Raw genomic sequence first — 17,939 nt, 5'->3', positions numbered from 1 at the left:
CATGATTTCCAAATTCACCTAGCAGGATTGTGAAGCTTCCAGCTCTACTTTTTTCTTGACTACCTTGGTTCCAGTTCCATCCTCTTGATTCATCGAAGACCACATCACGACTCACAACTACTTTATTTGTTTGAGGATCAAATAGTCGATAGGCTTTCGTTCCCGGCTCTGTTCCTAGGTATACCAGTCTTCGTGATCTATCATCTAGCTTTCTTAGGTGTGGTGTCTCCACTCTTGCGTATGCAATGCAACCAAATATGCGTAGATGATTGACATTTGGTTTCTTGGCTCGTAAAGCCTCATATGGAGTTCTTTCCTTAACTGCTCTTGTTGCTACTCTGTTTAGCAAGTATGTCGAGTGTCTGATTGCTTCTCCCCACAGTCTATTTGGAACGCCCATGTGCTTCATAATGCTTCTGGTCATCTCCAATAAGGTTCTGTTTCTTCTTTCCATAACACCATTCTGTTGTAGTGTATACGGAGCTGTGAGATGTCGCTTAATTCCTGAGAGAGCACAGTAAGAATCAAACTCATGCGACACAAATTCTCCTCCTCTGTCCGTCCTGAATGTCATTATTCTTCCCCCTGATTCTTGTTCTACCACAGCCTTGAACTTCTTGAATTTTTCGAATGCATCACTCTTCTCTTTCAAGAGTATCGTCCACATGTACCTCGAGTAATCATCTATAAGAACAAAGATGTACTTATTTCCAGCCGTAGTACATGGTGTGATGGGACCACATAAGTCACCATGAACGAGTTCAAGTGCCTTTGTTGCTCGATACAAGGAGGCTTTCGGGAACACTCTTCTCGTTTGTTTGCCTAAGAGGCAAGACCCGCAGATTTCTTTCTCAAACTTTATAAGAGGTGTTCCGACAACAAGCTCCCTTTCCACCATTGACCTCAATGTCTCATGATTTATGTGTCCTAGCCGTGCATGCCACTTACTAGAATCACTCATCGCTGTTAAGCTCAAGCATAACGTGTCATTTATCTTCATGCACACCTTGTATAAACGGTTTCTTGATCTAGAGGCCTTGACAAGTAGTCTTCCGTTGCGATCATACATTATCAGGTGGTCTCCTTTCATTCTAACATCACAACCTGCTTCAGTGGCTTGTCCTAGACTTATGATATCACTCTTCAAGCCAGGAATGTAGTATACCTCAATCATTGTTCTTGCTTCGCCATTCATATCAACAAGCTCGATGGATCCCTTTCCTTTGATGTCTATGCGAGAATCATCACCAAATCTCACTTTTCCGGTGATAGTACTGTCCAGAGAGGAGAAATACCTGCGATTTCCAGTCATGTGATTGCTAGCCCCATTATCAAGATACCAAGTATTGTCTTCTTCATTACTTGTTTCAAATTTGCTTGGCACCACCTTTTCTTCATTTAAGAATACTACCTCGTGTATCATGAGCTCATCTGCTTCTTCCATATCTTTGTTGTTGTTTTCTTGTGTTTCTTGCAACTTGAGCAAGAGATCAGGGCACTTTGAGGCATAGTGACCAAATTTGTCACATCGAAAACAAGAGATTTCGGACAGGTCTCTTGTTCCATTGAATCTTCCACGACCTCTTCCTCTGAACCTTCCTCCACGACCTCTACCTCGGTATCCTCCATAGTATCCTCCATTAAAGTCGCGGTTTTCTGGTGGTCCTTGAGACTCCGAATTTGAATACAATAGCTTGCTTTGATCTTCTTGTGTTTCTTCTTCTTCGGTGATCCGTTCTTCGTATGTCTTTAACCGTCCCACAATATCTTCAAAACTTGTTTTGTTGAGATCCAACACTTGTTCAAGCGATGCCACAATGTGGATATACTTTTTTCGAGGAAGACTTTTAAGAAATTTCTTAACAAGCTTGGATTCTTCAATGTCTTCTCCTAGAGCAGCTGATTTTGATGAGATCTCTGATAGCTTTCCAATGAAGTCATCGATGGTCTCTGTATCCTTCATCTTCAATCGGTCGAATTCTGCCATCAACATCTGTAGCCTAGCTTCTTTGACTCGATCTGCTCCGACATGTCTTGTCTTAAAAGCTTCCTAGACTTTCTTTGCATTATCTAACTCGCCAACTTGAAGGATGGGAGATTCGGGAATTGACTGGAACAACAAAGCCATAGCCATGTCGTTGAGATCAACATCATCGTCTTCTATTTCTATGACATCCCACGCCCTATTCACCCTGAGAAGGATCCTCATCCGCATAGCCCAAACGGTGTAATTGCTAGAGGTTAACATAGGGCACTTGATTGACGAAGGTCCACCCCCTTCTTTCTTCGAACTTGTGATAGCCTCAATATCTTCATTCTTTGCCATTGTTTCTTCTAGCTCTGATACCAAATATTGTTTTTAGAAAGAAAGATTAAGAACAAAAGATGTTTAAGAATAACTCTCTTATTAGCTTAAAGAAAAATAACTCAAAACTTCAAGCTCTCACAATCTCTCAATATCTTTCTCTCTAAAACTCTTAGCTCATAAGTTATGCTACATCTTAGCATCTCCTTATATATATAACTTCCTAAGTATATTTTCTTAATCCTAAAAGGAAAACTTCTTATTCTTTAGCTTCTTATTATATTTAGATATCTCCTAAATATAATCTCCAATTTCCATTTCTCTTTGCTTGACTTGATCTCCAAGTTTTACTTCAAGCTTACTCCAACAGGTTCAGGTTCAAGATCCAATGCAACTGGATTGTACTCCTTGAAAAAAAAAGCGTGAAAAAGAGTTCTATCTTCATAGACGTGGGGATTTTATTCCAAAGAAGTTACTCGACATCCGAGTTATTCTCATGGATGGATAAAAAAGGTACACTAACCTGATTTTAAAAGTGATGGGATGAGAAACCAATTAATTTTTAATCAATTGTTTAGTTTTGGTTTTGTTTCAGTTAGATTTATGTTCCCCATACGAGGATATGTACGACTATGGAGATAACATTGCCAATAGCCATCAAAATCCGAAAATACTTACATGGTTGTTCTCTACGAATTATAACTTCTAATTTGTAAAATTCTTAATTATGGTATTAGATGAAAACGATTTCTTTAGTTTAGATTTTGTTTAAAAAGACAAGACAAATCTAAGCATTGCTTGATTTATTTGTGACAGGGATTCAAGCTAACAAATAACCCAATATTTGCTTCCGCATAAATAGTTGAGGAAGGTAATGAGTAATACGTCCAATCTAAATATGTTGTGTCTCATTCAAATGCATACTTGAAATCTCTGGTCATGTAAGACATTTGACTAATTGAATGTGAGTATAGTTTTGAGTTTACTTGAGAAGGAAGTGGGATATGGAGCTTTTCGTAGTAACTAATTGATTAATGATCAATGCTTGCTATTACACAGTTTTTTCATTCAGTATTTATGTAATAATTAAAAACATTATAAATGAATTTTTTATATTTTCTCCCTATTTTAACAAAATAATGGTGTGAATGAGAAAGTACAAGGAAGATTAGAAGACGATTCTCCTGACGACGTGTAGCAAAACCGGGGGACAACAACATCAAAGAATGACGACTAAAACAAGAGAAATCAAAAATTCAGTAACTTAATTCAAGCAGGTTAAGCACTATAATGGATAACTGAGTCTCAATGAAAACGGTTTTATATATAACAAAGATGCTAAGACAACAAGTAACAAAGAAATTTAAAGAAATTGATTTATATGTTAGTTATATGGATAGAAGGAAGGACCGAGATAAATCATTTTTTTTTGTGAATATTCAGTCATTTTAATTTTTTGACACCTTAATCTTTAAAATTGTTTTCGTTTTCCCGTATGGAAAGTACGGGTCTGATGACACATGATGTTTCTGATTGCCCTTCTTGGAAACAACCCTCCTCCTCCTCCACCAGCAGATGAGGACAATGATGATACTGACTACAATCCAGAAAGCCCGGATGTTGAAATTCCTGAAGACCTGCAAGACCAACCACGCTCCACAGCCAACGCTACAAGGGAGAACGACATAAACCCTGCTGCATCTAAAAAGCAGAAGACAAAGACATCACCTACGCCGGACTACGCTGCTTTTTTTTCCTTTATTGTGCTGTGACATGCGTCACACCTTTGCAGTGGATGACACAGACCAATGCTATGCTAAACGCAATCGCAGACAATCCGAGGTACTTGAGACACGCAACTGGGTAATGGTCAAAACAGAACCAATGGAGCAAGTGCCAACATCGACAAAAGAAGAGTTTCCGATCAACCATGGTGACGGTACGGTGGGCCATAAGCCACCGGAAGCGCCATGAATACAGCCTTTTGGAACTGCCAGGGCTTGAAAGGGTCCCTGGTAGTTCGCCGCCTCAAAGGGATTAAGGCAACTTATTCCCCGGACGTACTCTTTCTGATCGAGACCAAGAATCCAGATGATGTCATTCACGATGTAGCAGTTCAGTTGGGTTATGATTGTGTTAAGTGTGTATCTCTTTTGGGTATTGGGGATGGTTTAGCTTTGTTATGGAAGAAGACTATTTCTGTTTGTTTCTATGATGTAGACAAAAGAATCATTGACTGCAAGATCAATAATGATGAAGTTTCTTTCTATTTCTCATGTGTATATGGACATCCTATTCGCAAACTGCGCCATAATCTCTGGGAATGTTTACAATGAATATCACTAAACAGAAATGGTCCATGTTTGACGTGCAGTGATTTAATGAGATTTTAAACAGCAATGAAAAACGGGGAGGACCGTTAAGAGAAAACTGGAGCGTCACAGATTTCAGGAATATGGTTAATATTTGCAAAGTCTTCGATCTCCCATTCAAGGGTAACAACATGACATGGGCTGGAAAACGAAGAACACATACGGTTGAATGTTGGTTAGATCGTGCAATGGCAAATGATCAATGGAAAGCCAGTTTTCCTGCTTCTGAGGTTGTCTATCTTGAAATGATAGATACAGATCATAGACCAGCCATTATTCAGATTAAGCGTACTACAAATAGAGGAATCAAACCATTTCAGTTTGATACACGTCTTTGTACTGTTCCAGAGTTTGAAGGAATTGTTGAGCAAAGCTGGAAAGAGGCAGAGTCTTTTGATTTGTCTTTTTACGAATGTATTCGTAAATGTAGGAAGGAAATATCTGCTTGGAAACGTATACACTCTACAAACTCCGCAGCCCGAATTAAAGAGCTCACCCAAGAGATTGATGCAGCACACACAAACCCGTCTATCTCACTAGCTCAGATTCATGACCTCCAAACAAGTCTGCTTAAGGCATACAAAGAGGAGGAACAGTACTGGCATCTGAAAAGCCGAAACTAGTGGCTCAACCACGAAGATCGCAATACCAGATATTTTCACGCTTCAACAAAGAACAGGATAGCAAGAAATAAGCTAACAACAATCCTTGATGAACATGGCACTCGGTTATACGGTACCAACGACATAGCAACAGAGGCGATCCATTATTTTTGGCAAGTTTTCTCAAGTGATGGTCAAGAAGACTTAGCAACTGTTCTCCAAAATGTACAACCTATGGTTTCTGATGAGATGAATGACCTCCTTGTTTCCGAAGTCACCAACATAGAAATCAGAGCAGCTCTATTTTCCATTGGTTCTACAAAATCCCCTGGCCCAGACGGGTTTAATGCTGCTTTCTACAAACATTACTGGGACTTGGTAGGTCCAGCCATTGAAGTTGCGGTTAAACAGTTCTTCCTCACTGGAGAAATGCAACAGGAATGGAACCACACTAACCTGTGTCTGATACCAAAGAATGGAAACCCCAAAACGATGAAAGACTTACGCCCCATCAGCCTGTGCAACATCACATACAAGATTATATCCAAAATCTTGAATAAGCGCCTGAAATCTGTGCTCCCAAAAGTTGTAGACATATTACGGATAACGTCCTCATTGCTCATGAAGTTCTTCATTCGCTCAAAGTTAGAAAACGATGTGCTAATTCGTATATGGCGGTGAAAACCGATATCAGTAAGACCTATGATCGAGTAGAATGGAGATTCTTGGAGGCGGTTCTGATGAAAAAGGGATTCCTTTCGAAATGGGTACAGTGGATAATGGAATGTGTGCGCTCAGTATCGTTCTCGGTTCTGATAAACGGCAGTCCATATGGTCATTTTCAGCCAAGTAGAGGCCTAAGACAAGGCGATCCCCTGTATCCATCTCTATTCATACTGTGTGCTGATGTACTAAGCTCTTTGCTATCACAAGCCACTCGAACAGGACACATACAAGCAATCTAAATAAGAAATGGTGGCCCAAGGATTTCACATCTTTTATTTGCTGATGATTCATTATTCTTTCTCAAAGCAAATCATCGTAACATCACCAATATCCTCCAGATATTCCAAGATTATGGCAAAGCGTCAGGTCAGATAATCAACTTTGAAATTTCTTCAATCACTTTTGGCAGCAGAGTCTACCAACATACAAGAGATCGAATCAAGAACACATTACAAATTCCAAACGTCGGTGGAGGAGGAAAATATCTAGGGCTCCCTGAACAGTTTGGCCGAAGGAAGAAGGAGATGCTCCAATATATTCATACTCAAGTTAAACAAAAGACCGATGGATGGCAAAACAGATTCTTATCTATTGCAGACAAGGAAATCCTAATCAAGTCTGTAGCGTACGCTATGCCGGTCTACTCAATGAATTGCTTTCAACTGCCAAAGGAACTCTGTTCTGAACTAGACAGTCTGGTTGCACGATTTTGGTGGAGATCAACACAAGACAAAAGAATGATGTCCTGGATTGCCTGTAAGAAGCTTGTAAAGTCAAAAAAAGAAGGAGGTCTCGGTTTCAGAGAATTCCATCTTTTCAACCAAGCATTATTAGCAAATAGTCTGGAAAATACTACAAAGACCCACTAGCCTTATCTACCGCCTGCTCAAAGCTCATTACTTTCGAGACACGACACTATTTGCTGCATCAAAGGGACACAAACCATCCTATGGTTGGAACTCTCTCCGCTTTGGGGCTGAGTTACTAAAGAGTGGAATACAATACACTATTGGTGATGGCAATACTACAAAAATGGGGGTTGATCCATGGCTACCAACAATTCCACCAAGACCACCTCGTGTGCTACAAGAATGTGACATCGAACTACCTGTTCGGCTCCTAATTGACCCGCAGACGCAACAATGGAATGAACTTCAGGTACAACGGTAGTCCTGGACATTCGGTTTAAACGGTTTGTTCGGATCGGGTTATCCGGTTTTGGGAAAATTTGGGTTTTCTAAAATCCCACCGAATAGACCCAAAATAGAATTTGGTTCGGGTCGGTTTGGAAGTCGGTTTGTTTGGGTCGGGTATAGGCTAAAATTTATGTTCCGAAATAAACCAAATTTTTTCCTACTTTGGTTAATTCTAGCCAAATTAGACGGAAAAAAATGGGACTCAAATCTAATTACAAACCCAATAACAATCCAATTTAACATATTTACAATTACAAAGCCCAAACCCATTAACAATTAGGGTTTTCAATATCCCGACAACAATGGGAGGCTGGGTGCGGTGTCATCGGCATCTGACAAAGTCGATCTCCCCTCCCCATCTCTGATGGTTCCAAATGGTTTGATCTTTCCCGTCTGATAACAAGAGTGGTGTGTTTCAAACACTAGGTCGTTCTGGATCAGTAGATCTGTAGACATTAGACATGACCACACGACATCAGACAAACCTCTCTAGATCTGTAGTGAGATCTCTAAGCCAAATAAATGCACAAATAAATAAAACTAACTAAGTAAAACATGAAGAAATTCAAAGAAATATAAGAGGTAAAACCAGAAGAAGAACAACGAAATCGATCTGAAAACAATTAGGTTTAGGCTTTGAATATTTGAAATCCTTAATTCCCGAGAAGGAAGAAGAGCTTAAAGCAAAATAACAAAATCTCATTATGTTAAAGAGAGTACAAAACAAAATAAGAGCTTACCATTCGGATTAGGTCGTCAGACAAAGGAGTTTCTTCTTCTAGGGGAAATTGAGAGCAATAGACGAGTTGTGGAAGACGATTATGGACAAGTGACGATGATGATTAGTGATTATGTGATTGAGTTATCTCAGATTCTAAGGGTTAGGCTTTCACGATTTGCGCAGAGAGAGAGCTAAAGAGAGGCAGCCTCATGAAGAAGCTAGAAAATGAAAGGGGATTAGGGTTAATGAAATTTTATCTCTCTATATACTTCGGTTTACGTGAACCCGATCGGTTATGCCTTGCCGAACCAAACCGAATTACTAACCGAATTCTAAAATTAATTTGGCCGATCATTTTGCTCTCTCTCACACATTCAGTGCCGATAACCGAATGTTTTGGTTTCCTTGGTTCAGGTTAACCTGGTTCTGCCGAATGCCCAAGACTATACAACGGTATATTGCTCCAGAGGATCACCACTTTATATACAAAATTTACCTCCCACAACACCAAACAGCAGACAGTTACATTTGGAGTGATACCAAAGACGGGAAGTATATTGTTAAATCAGGATACTGGAAAGCACTTAATATGGATAGAGAGGAAGATGCGCCAAAGGCACCATTAGCAACAAACCTTGACATTGCTAATCAAATTTGGCGCTTACATATCCCGCCAAAACTCAAACATTTTCTATGGAGGATTGCAGTGCCTTGGCTGTTGCAGAGAACCTACTGCGTCGAAACATTAATGTAAATCCTTACTGTTCACGCTGATCTATAGCCTTTGAAACGAGTGACCACACTCTGTTCTCATGCCCTTATGTGATACCAATACGGCGAATGCTTGGGATACCTATTCACATTCTTGGAGACCCACTAACAACCATTGAGAATAAACTACGTCACATCTTCACCATTCATAATGATCCCACCATCACTAATTTCCACAGGTATGCTCCTATCTCACTAATGTGACGACTCTGGAAAAGCAGGAATGACCTCGTTTTCAACCGGCGTTTGATCACTCCCAATGACATAGCAAATCAAGCTATTTCTGATACGGAAGAATGGCTGAACAATGTTACAACTCCAGAAGGACACCAAACTGCATAACAACAGAATGGCAACCGACAACCGCAACAAATACGAGATAACTGGCAAAGACCAACTCAAGACTGGGTCAAATGCAACTATGATACCTCCCACTATGCTGGTGACAGAGACTCGGGACTAGGATGGATAATCCGCAATTCTAATGGCCATTTCCTGGATGGTGGAATGGGTAAATATCAAGGTCGAGCCACAATAGAGGAAGCTGAATACACTGCTCTAATCTGGGCCATCCAATTGAGTTGGGCACTTGGATATCGTTCGATTATTTTTGAAGGGGATAATTCAACAGTGGTTAATCTCATAAATGGTCAAGCAACTTCTCCTAGATTACGACACTACATAGAGACCATAAGGCAATGGAGAACATGCTTCACTTCCATCCAGTTCACATGGCGTCCTCGAGAACAAAATGTCTATGCAGATTTACTTGCAAAACAAATAATAACTAGCTCTCAGATGTTTGCTTTGTATCAATATTGTCCACAATTTTTACTCCATGCTGTAAACAATGATTGTGATTCAGGTTTCTAATAAAGTTATTGGAAGGAAAAAAAAAAAAGGAAAGTACGGGTCTAATACTAGTATCATATAAAGCACAAGTCACATATCCAATAAGATTAAGCCACATCACAAATTTTTTATTTTTTTTTTAAATCAATTTTTTTTTACAAATGATCGTGTCACACTATCCGTGTAGAAAAAATAAAATAAAAATAAAATAAAAAAAATCTTATTGCCGTGTGAAATAGGTTTTATTGGTAAATTAAACTGTTCCATCCAAGATCTCCACTTCATTCTCATCATTTTTTCTTAATACACACATATATATCTATTGAAAAAAATATATATATACGATAGAAGAAAAAAACAATAGATAGTTTGAAACTGACCTTCTCCTTCCATGCAGTCGATAATTCTTCGCTTCCTAACAATGGAAATAATGAATTTCCAAAATTGAAGTGTATGTTGACATTCATGGACATGGGCTACAAAGGCCAAAGGTAAATATCACTCGGATCTCTCTTCTTCTATTTTACTTCTCTCGGCGTTTTGATTCTAAGTATTGCTGTCTAGATCGAGATTGATTGTTCTTTGTCTTTGTCTTTCTATTTACAATTTCTGTTTTCAGATGTCACAAGTTTGGCTCTCAGTTTGTTCATAGTGGTTTTATATACTCATCAAATTCTGAGTTTCACAATAGTACATGTGGATTTGTAGGTTCATATTAAAAAATCAAGTCTCAGATTATGCCACTTGAGATTTTACACAGATTTCTTTCTAGATAACTCTGGAAGCAGAACCATGTGAAATCAGCGTTGGATTGTCCTTACAATTCTCATTTTTTCCATCGGTATGTCTCTCTGTTTTCTTTGTATTTTATTTCATCCAAAACATTTCGTCAACTTCTCTTTGTCCTATAAGAACGAAGCATCGAACGTGAGACTGAAATTCTTCGCTACAGTTAGTATCAGATTGTGTGAAAATGATTTTTAAGTGAACTGACCATTTTCTTAATTCTGTATTAGTTTCGGAGATTCGTCGAATGAAGCAAACAATTTTATTTTACATGGGAACTTACATGGGAAAGTAACAATACAAAGATTGACAGGTTCCTAACGAACCACAACATCCCAACAAAACAACTAGGGTACAGAAAGCAAGTACAACTAAATAAGCTAATACAAAAATACAAAGGCATAAAAGCCAAAAAAATAATGTGAACCACAAGGAAGATAGTCCTTATGAGATGGCGAGGGGTTGTCCAAGAACGATTCGCCGGTCGCAATACGACAGATGACCACATTGGAATACAAAGATTCCTACGGGGTTTTATAAACCTAACTCGCACTAAACATGACAAATCATCCTTATCTCCCTGAAAAGGGAGGCAGCATGTAGGGTGGGAACAAGTTCCCAAGAGTCGAGTGCCCGAGAAAGGATCTAAGATAACCAAGTGGCACCAAAAAACCAGAGATCACAACGAGACCATGTAGACAAGAGAATGGAGATGGGGGAAGAACTTGAGCGCCAACACAACAAAACATAGTTTGTCGAACAGCTCCATAAGACCATCTCCAATGATTTTCCCTATTTTTTCCTCTAGTTTTGCTCCAATGGTTTTCTCTATTTTTTCCTCTAAAAATGATATTCCAAATAAATACTATTTTTATTTTACAATTAACACTTTTTATATATAAAAATTGCAAACTAACCCATTTTACTTTAATTTTAGTAACACTTTCATAAAATTATTATTTTTATTTAAATTAAGCATTTATTATTATAAAAAGCATCACATCATATAATCCTACCAATAATTCTCCTATGCAAGCATCTCCACGTTTATCTTCGTCTTCACCAAATGATGATGGTGAGACTGTTGGTGGATCTCCCTTGAAACGACCTGACCTGTTTTTTTTTTATAAATAATAGTAATAATCTAAACTAGTGTCTCATACCCACTAGTCACATAACCACCAACAAACCAAACAACGGAAATAACCAAACAATACCATTAAACCAATTATTCATAAATAATAAACCAATAATTCAATCCAACGGAGTCATAAAACATAAAACCAACAACCTAGCAATGTTCTAATAACCTAACTCTAACAACCTAACAGAAGTCAGACCACAATCAACGAACCACTAGAACATCCTCCTCTTCATTTCCTTGATTACACGATCACACTCTATCTTTACCTGCACCACAACACATATGAGATGCGTGAGTATTTTATAAACACTCAGTGAGGCAATACTTCCATCTACTGGCTATACACACAAGCAAATGAGATAACCCTAACCATCAAACAACAATCAACAATCAACAAACAAACAACAAACAAGGACATCTGCATTGACCGACACCAACCCATTCATCGACCGACACCAACAGGGGTTGCCTCGACCGACACTAACACTGCATTGACTGATGCATGCTCGACATTTCACAAAATCCCTAATTGCATCGACCGACGCCTCCACATGGCATCGACCGATGCTCCCAGGTCAAATTGCGCAGTCCTCGCATTGCATCGACCGATGCACAAAGTGCATCGATCGATGCAAATTCCGAACATCATCTTCCTCGAAGCTCTTCACCGGATCTCTGTCCCTAAACCACCAAAACACAAACCAATGCCACAAAGAAGCTCCCCAAAGCCTCTTGCAACTCAACAACATTCTAACAAGGCAAATAACACATAAAACAAGCAAATCAGAGAAATCTCAAGCTTAGATAGGCCATAATCATGCACTCACATTTACAAAGAAGATTCTGAACCTTAAACAAGCAGATCTAGACTCCTAACAAGCTCCTACAACGATCCCAACTACAGATCTCGCAAGTACAGCTACCAAACTCCCAAAAATCTCACCAAGAACGCTCAAAAACTCTTTCTCTCTTTTCTTTTTCCCCGAAACGGCCAAACTCGGCCAAACCCTCGAGTTCCACCTTTTATAACGATCTAAAGGTTTTCCCTAGACCCAAAACGCAACGTTTAACTTAAACTTGTTTGCGAAAACCGACCTTGCATCGACCGATGAGTATAATGATATAGTAATATATAATGAAGATTTAATATAATTAATTTGAGAAGCAAATGTCAAAAGGATTGTTGTCATGTATTAGCTTCTTAGAGCTTGCTTTTTAAAAAAAAATAAAGTAAATGATCATAAATTTATTTGGATGGTTACTGTAAATCTAGTGAAAAGAAAAGAAAGAAAAAATAAATAAAAATGATGATTATTATTATTATTATTTATTTTCTTTTAAATGATTAAAAAAAAATCAAATTGTCACACTCGCTTGTAAGAAAGACACATGTAAAAACACTGGACGTCACATGTCAGCTTCTTTTATTATAAGATAGAAAATACATAAAAACAAATATAAGTAATAAAATTAAATACGAAACAGAAAAAGTATAAAAATAAATAATAAATGAATGAAGTTAAATATATCTGTGGCAGTTATTTATGCATATCCTATACACATATACACATGTGTATATGAAAAGTGTATATATATACATATTTATAAGGAGAATAAAATAAAATAACAAAGATGTGAAAAATTCTAATATGTTCCCTCTTCATATTTTTAATCTCCATCAAGAAAATAAACTCTATTCTTATATTTATATATTTTAACATATCGTCTTACAGGTAAAAAAAAACTTATGGTCAATTGTAGAGAGAGCCGAGATAAAACGACCAAGTTAATTATCTTCCCTACAGTACCCAATGGATAATTAAATTCACTGTTTACCCAAATACTTTGATATGATGCAAATTATGGAAGGTAATTCATTTTAATGTCATTTTAATTTCACATTATTTTTTGTGTCTAATATTTCTACAATATTTTCTTGTTTTATATTTAAGTGGCTAATTTGAATTTTACATATCCTTTTTGTCATCATATTTTTCCAGGGACTTGCTTATGTCCAACATGCAAAATTTAACGTTTTTCTCGGAAAGGAAATTTGTATACATGATGTATGTGGGGGTAGGAAGCCTAACATATGTTTGTGGCAAGAGTAAGATGGAATATATGTAAGAAATAATACAGCGGGAACCTTTAAATTTATGTATAAATGGGATACAAAGAATTTGACAAATACACTACTTTGATTAAATCCTTGTTTATTAAGAAATGTAATAGTTTCCAATATCATATATATATATATATTATATAATAGATTTACATTGAAAAGATTAAATAAATTAAAATTCTTTTAAAGGAGATTTTTTTTTAAAAAAAACCAGGATAAAAATGGTAGTCTATCAATAATCATTTTGATTGGTAAATTGTGTCGTTGTTTGATATAGAATAAGTGTTTGCTCAGACGAGAGCTACTTTCTTAGCAGAAACTTTCACGATCTCTTAAGTCTTTACATAATTCAGCGTAAATGTCATTTATATAATTTTCTTTTATAATTTTTTTTTGCTAACTATTCCTTCCGGTTTTTTAGTAGTTGTTTTTGACTAAAAATGTTATTTTATAGTAGTTGTCGTTTTAGATTTTTAATGCATATGTTTGATAAAAATATCAATTTTATCCCAACTGTTTTAATGTTGACCAATTAAAAAAATTAGAAAATTTTGACCCAAAAAAATTAGAAAATATGTTAAAGAAGCTGTAAAATAGAAAATTTTAGTTGTTTTGTTAATCTGTATGATGACAAGTAATTTAGAACAGAAAGGAGTATGTAAATATCATTGAGAAATGTAGTTTATATAATTTCATTAATTAGATAAGATCATAAGAAACAAATCAAATAATTTTTTTTTTTTGTCAACATCAAATAATTTTTTTATATATTCGTATATATGAAACAAATTGATTGTGCTTGCTTATCGCTAGTGGCTCGTGGGTAGCATTCTGAGGTCTTAGCCTCGTAAGGTCGTAGTGCTTCACCTGTTTAGCTGTTTGCTGAGACAATGTGCTCTAAAACCAAATAAACGCTAATTGCTTGTCCATGTTTCAAGTGGAATTAAGATTGATGAAACATGTCAAAGATGTTTTGCATCACCTAAATCCTGGATCATGTCTCGCTGATGACAGGCCATAAGCGAATGTGAGCTACGTTAGGAAAGCCACTGAGAACGTTGATGAATGGTAGCAGAGTCGTCTGCGAAATCAGAATCCTGCAGCAACGATATAGTGAAGGAAAGAGCAAAGACTACAGAAGTAGGATAATATTGTGCGAAATTCACAAAATGCTTAGCCTTGAATAATCTAATACATAAGTTTTACAGAACCATATATCATCTTTCAGTCTATATAGTTGTACATATTATATAAACATTCAAGTCAATCCTCATCTTCATTCTCTTATCTACGGAGCTGTGAAACCCCTTTGCTTGTTAAGTCTCTCTTCCTTAGCCACTTTCCCTGCCGTCTCAACCATCTTTTTCTGCAGTTTCGCCATTTCACCAGAAACTTCTTGAAGACTCATTGCAAATTCAGAGGTCTCGGCCTCGCAAAACGTCACCTGTTTCTCTACATCTCGTAGCTCTTTCTTGAGACTATGTGCTCTATCACGAAGGGACTCTAATTGCTTGTACGAACCCGTAAAGGCAGTCAATGCATCAACATATTTCACAGAAACACTCTTGAAATGGAGCTTTTCTGAGTTATATTGCTCAATGAGGTCCATCAAGGAGAAGCTACCTGAAAACGAGGCTCCGGTTTCATAAGATATAGCAGATTGGTGCTCTGGTTGATGTTTATGGTTAGGATTGGTTTTGCCATTCGAAACTGAATCGCTAGTGTTCTGACATACACCAGTTATGTCCTCCGATGCATAACTCGATTTACCGTTAAATCCGAAAAGATCACTACACAAAGACTCTACGTGTGTAGGGGCAAGTGAAGGAAGTACTTGCTCGTCCGTCTCAAGGTGAACCGCATCTTCATATAATGTAATCAAATTAAATGAAGGGACAGTGCCTAGAAAAGAAAAGAAATACCATAAAAGACTATAAGCGCACAAATGAAAAGGCAATGCGTAACATCAAAGTTTCAATGTTGATCAGATATACGAACACCGAACTAACCAAAATATTGCGAAAGCTAACAACAATGCAAAAGAAGTAACAGGCAAAATGTACACACAAGTAAAGAAACAGAGAAAATACCTTGGTTTCTGCCATCTGCAGAGGCAAACACGCCATTGGAGACCGGTTTGCGATTGTTGAAACCTGCGAAAACCGGAATTGATTCTTTTCCCATAGTGACTGGAGGAGTATCTTTCACAGGCTGTGCAATTCTCTCAACAACTCTGTTTCCAAGAGTAGACTCATTAGATGAACTTGGATTCAAATCTGTTTCAACCACCACTCCAAGTCTACTCCTTTTTACATTACCATTAGAATCCAAACTAGTCTCGTGTAACAACAAACTAACATCATCCACAGAGTCAAAACCCGAATGTCCAATCAAATTAGGACAAGGAGAACCATCATTCCCTACTTGTTCAGGTCCAGGTTGAGTGTGAACATCATCCTCCCACTGAAAGAATCCACAAGCCCCAAAATTCTAAAAAAAACAAAACATCAGAAGAGACAACATCAAATCAGACTCCCAAATATGTAATGGATATGAGTTTCGTTGTTATTCTTTTTACCTTCTTAAGGCAGCAAACAAAGTAAGAACGTTGAGCGTTTGGTCCATCGATGAATGTTACTCTTCTACAAGGTCCAGCGCCACAAGGGCAAGTGGGGTGAACAGAGATTGACTCCGGTTTGATGATACTTACTTCATCACACCATTTGAAAAATCCACAGCTTGGGATCTACGTTGAGACAGAGATTAGAGAGAGAGATAGAGAGATAGAGAGATCAGACAGAGAGACTTACTGGGCATTTGTAGAATCTCCTGTTTGGGTTTTTCCCAGTTTTAGAAGTAAAAATGTTGCAAGGTCCGCCGTTGCAGGGGCAGTGGATGACCGGCGGGGAAGCGGAGGTGTCAGCGGAGGAGGCGGGCTCCGTAGTGGTTTTGAGAGGACAATTGTTGGCCCAGTGACCTGGCTGATGACAACGGAAGCAATCGCCAGTTGGCATGACTGATCGGAGGAAGCAATCGTCGTCGTGCTTCACCACTTGTCCTCCCTAAATTTCTTTTAGTCGCGTTTTTTTTTCTTTTGCCGAAAGCGTGTACACAAGACAGTGAATAGTGTTGGTCTCGATCTGTGGGCTATCCTTTTTTTTACTCACACAAGTCACAACGGTCATTAAAATAAATACGGGAAAAATGCCAAAAAAAAACCCCATCTTATTTTTATCCGGACGTTTAATATCCAATGGTTTTGGATTGGAATAAAAATATACCAAATAATAAAAACATGTCATTTAAAACCCAAAATAATAAGTTTTGTTATTCTCATACCCACGATTTTTCAATAAAACTAAAATTCCAATTTTACCCTGGTTATCTAATTAATTATTAATTATTTAATAAATTTTTTTGGTTTTCTGTTAACCATATCAAGCCTAACATATGTTTCTGGCAAGCACAAGAAAATGGAATATATATGTACGAAATAATGCAGCTGAAACTTTTAAGTTAATTTATAAATGGGATACAAAGAATTTGACAAATATTATTCTCTAATTAAATCTTAATAAATATTATTAATTTATAAATATCTCATATGTTATATCTAATAGTATTACAATACATTTAGAAAACCATAAATGAAGGAAATTTTTTTTAAAGGAGACAATTTTTGTATAAAACCAAGATAAAATAAATGGTAGTCCATCAATATTTACTTTGTCTGGTAAAATGTTTTGTTGTTTGATCTAGAATAATGCTTTCCATTTGAGCAGTATCCATGTTCAAAATTAACTGAATAATGTAGAAACAATTTTTTTTTTAAAATTTACCTTATCCCTTTCTTTCTTCTTTTATTTTTTTTGGCTGGCAAAGTAATTATTTATTTTTATTTTTGTGAATATCTACGACATATATTTAAGTTAGTTTTACTTTCTCACATTTGATGAGTGCCACGATGAGGGCTTCTAAACTAGTCATGGCCATGGGTCTTGTAACGGGCCGGTTCCTTGTGAAGGCTACACATCGGTCACTTGATTTGTGACCGGTCTTATAAAGTGGCTTGCGATCGATCACACGCATTATGACTGATATCAATAGTGCTTCCTTCAATCGGGTGTAGAAAATAATTGGCTGATCAAATTTTCTTATCTCCACTTCAATGTTAATCTTTACTCTTTTAGCTTTCTATAGAGTAAAATATATCTTATTGGTATACAAGAAGTTCTAAAAAGAAATCATACTTATCGTGTTTTAAAAATGTTCCGAAACATATTTTTCTCTTTTTTGATCTATTTTGTTTTAAAACCTGTAAAACTTTCTAAATCTTATAAGT

The 17,939-nt window shown here is 37.1% G+C and overlaps 2 protein-coding genes, 1 long non-coding RNA gene and 1 pseudogene across 3 annotated transcripts; 2 read left to right on the top strand and 2 right to left on the bottom strand.

The window, feature by feature from the left end:
- The first annotated feature begins 5,994 nt into the window (after positions 1-5,994).
- LOC147944364 (uncharacterized) lies at positions 5,995-10,264 on the top strand. The gene is made up of 9 exons (XM_087512556.1): positions 5,995-6,076; positions 6,312-6,761; positions 6,847-7,163; positions 7,935-8,081; positions 8,390-8,474; positions 8,704-8,872; positions 9,143-9,558; positions 9,943-10,036; positions 10,165-10,264. Exons 1-9 carry the CDS (start codon positions 5,995-5,997, stop codon positions 10,262-10,264), a joined length of 1,860 nt encoding a protein of 619 aa, XP_087368682.1.
- A 935-nt stretch (positions 10,265-11,199) lies between these two features.
- LOC147944363 (uncharacterized) lies at positions 11,200-12,657 on the bottom strand. Its single transcript, XR_015598090.1, has 2 exons — positions 12,303-12,657; positions 11,200-11,741 (listed from the first exon to the last, which is right to left on the bottom strand). It is a non-coding gene; the product is annotated as an uncharacterized LOC147944363 (long non-coding RNA).
- Positions 12,658-13,107: 450 nt separating this feature from the next.
- On the top strand, positions 13,108-13,676 carry LOC109132890 (uncharacterized; annotated as a pseudogene).
- A 1,072-nt stretch (positions 13,677-14,748) lies between these two features.
- LOC104787354 (uncharacterized) lies at positions 14,749-16,762 on the bottom strand. Its single transcript, XM_010512926.2, has 4 exons — positions 16,408-16,762; positions 16,176-16,343; positions 15,688-16,087; positions 14,749-15,499 (listed from the first exon to the last, which is right to left on the bottom strand). The coding sequence occupies exons 1-4, from the start codon at positions 16,609-16,611 to the stop codon at positions 14,886-14,888; spliced, it is 1,386 nt and encodes a 461-aa protein (XP_010511228.1). The 5' UTR covers positions 16,612-16,762; the 3' UTR covers positions 14,749-14,885.
- Positions 16,763-17,939: the final 1,177 nt, after the last annotated feature.

This window comes from Camelina sativa, chromosome 5, assembly GCF_030686135.1.
Source record: "Camelina sativa cultivar CO46 ecotype springtype chromosome 5, ASM3068613v1".
In the NCBI taxonomy this organism is placed as follows: domain Eukaryota; kingdom Viridiplantae; phylum Streptophyta; class Magnoliopsida; order Brassicales; family Brassicaceae; genus Camelina; species Camelina sativa.
This window is presented reverse-complemented; position numbering and strand designations above follow the sequence as displayed.

Excerpts from the sequence above, each read along its gene's own strand:
- LOC104787354 (XM_010512926.2), bottom strand. The coding sequence starts at position 16,611 with ATGCCAACTGGCGATTGCTTCCGTTGTCATCAGCCAGGTCACTGGGCC. Across the intron at positions 16,088-16,175 it reads TTGTTTGCTGCCTTAAGAAG|AATTTTGGGGCTTGTGGATT; the intron begins GTAAAAAGAATA and ends TGTTTTTTTTAG. Across the intron at positions 15,500-15,687 it reads TGCAGATGGCAGAAACCAAG|GCACTGTCCCTTCATTTAAT; the intron begins GTATTTTCTCTG and ends TTTCTTTTCTAG.
- LOC147944364 (XM_087512556.1), top strand. The coding sequence starts at position 5,995 with ATGGAGATTCTTGGAGGCGGTTCTGATGAAAAAGGGATTCCTTTCGAA. Across the intron at positions 8,082-8,389 it reads AGTTATCTCAGATTCTAAGG|AGGATCACCACTTTATATAC; the intron begins GTTAGGCTTTCA and ends ATATTGCTCCAG. Across the intron at positions 10,037-10,164 it reads ATGGGCTACAAAGGCCAAAG|ATGTCACAAGTTTGGCTCTC; the intron begins GTAAATATCACT and ends TTCTGTTTTCAG.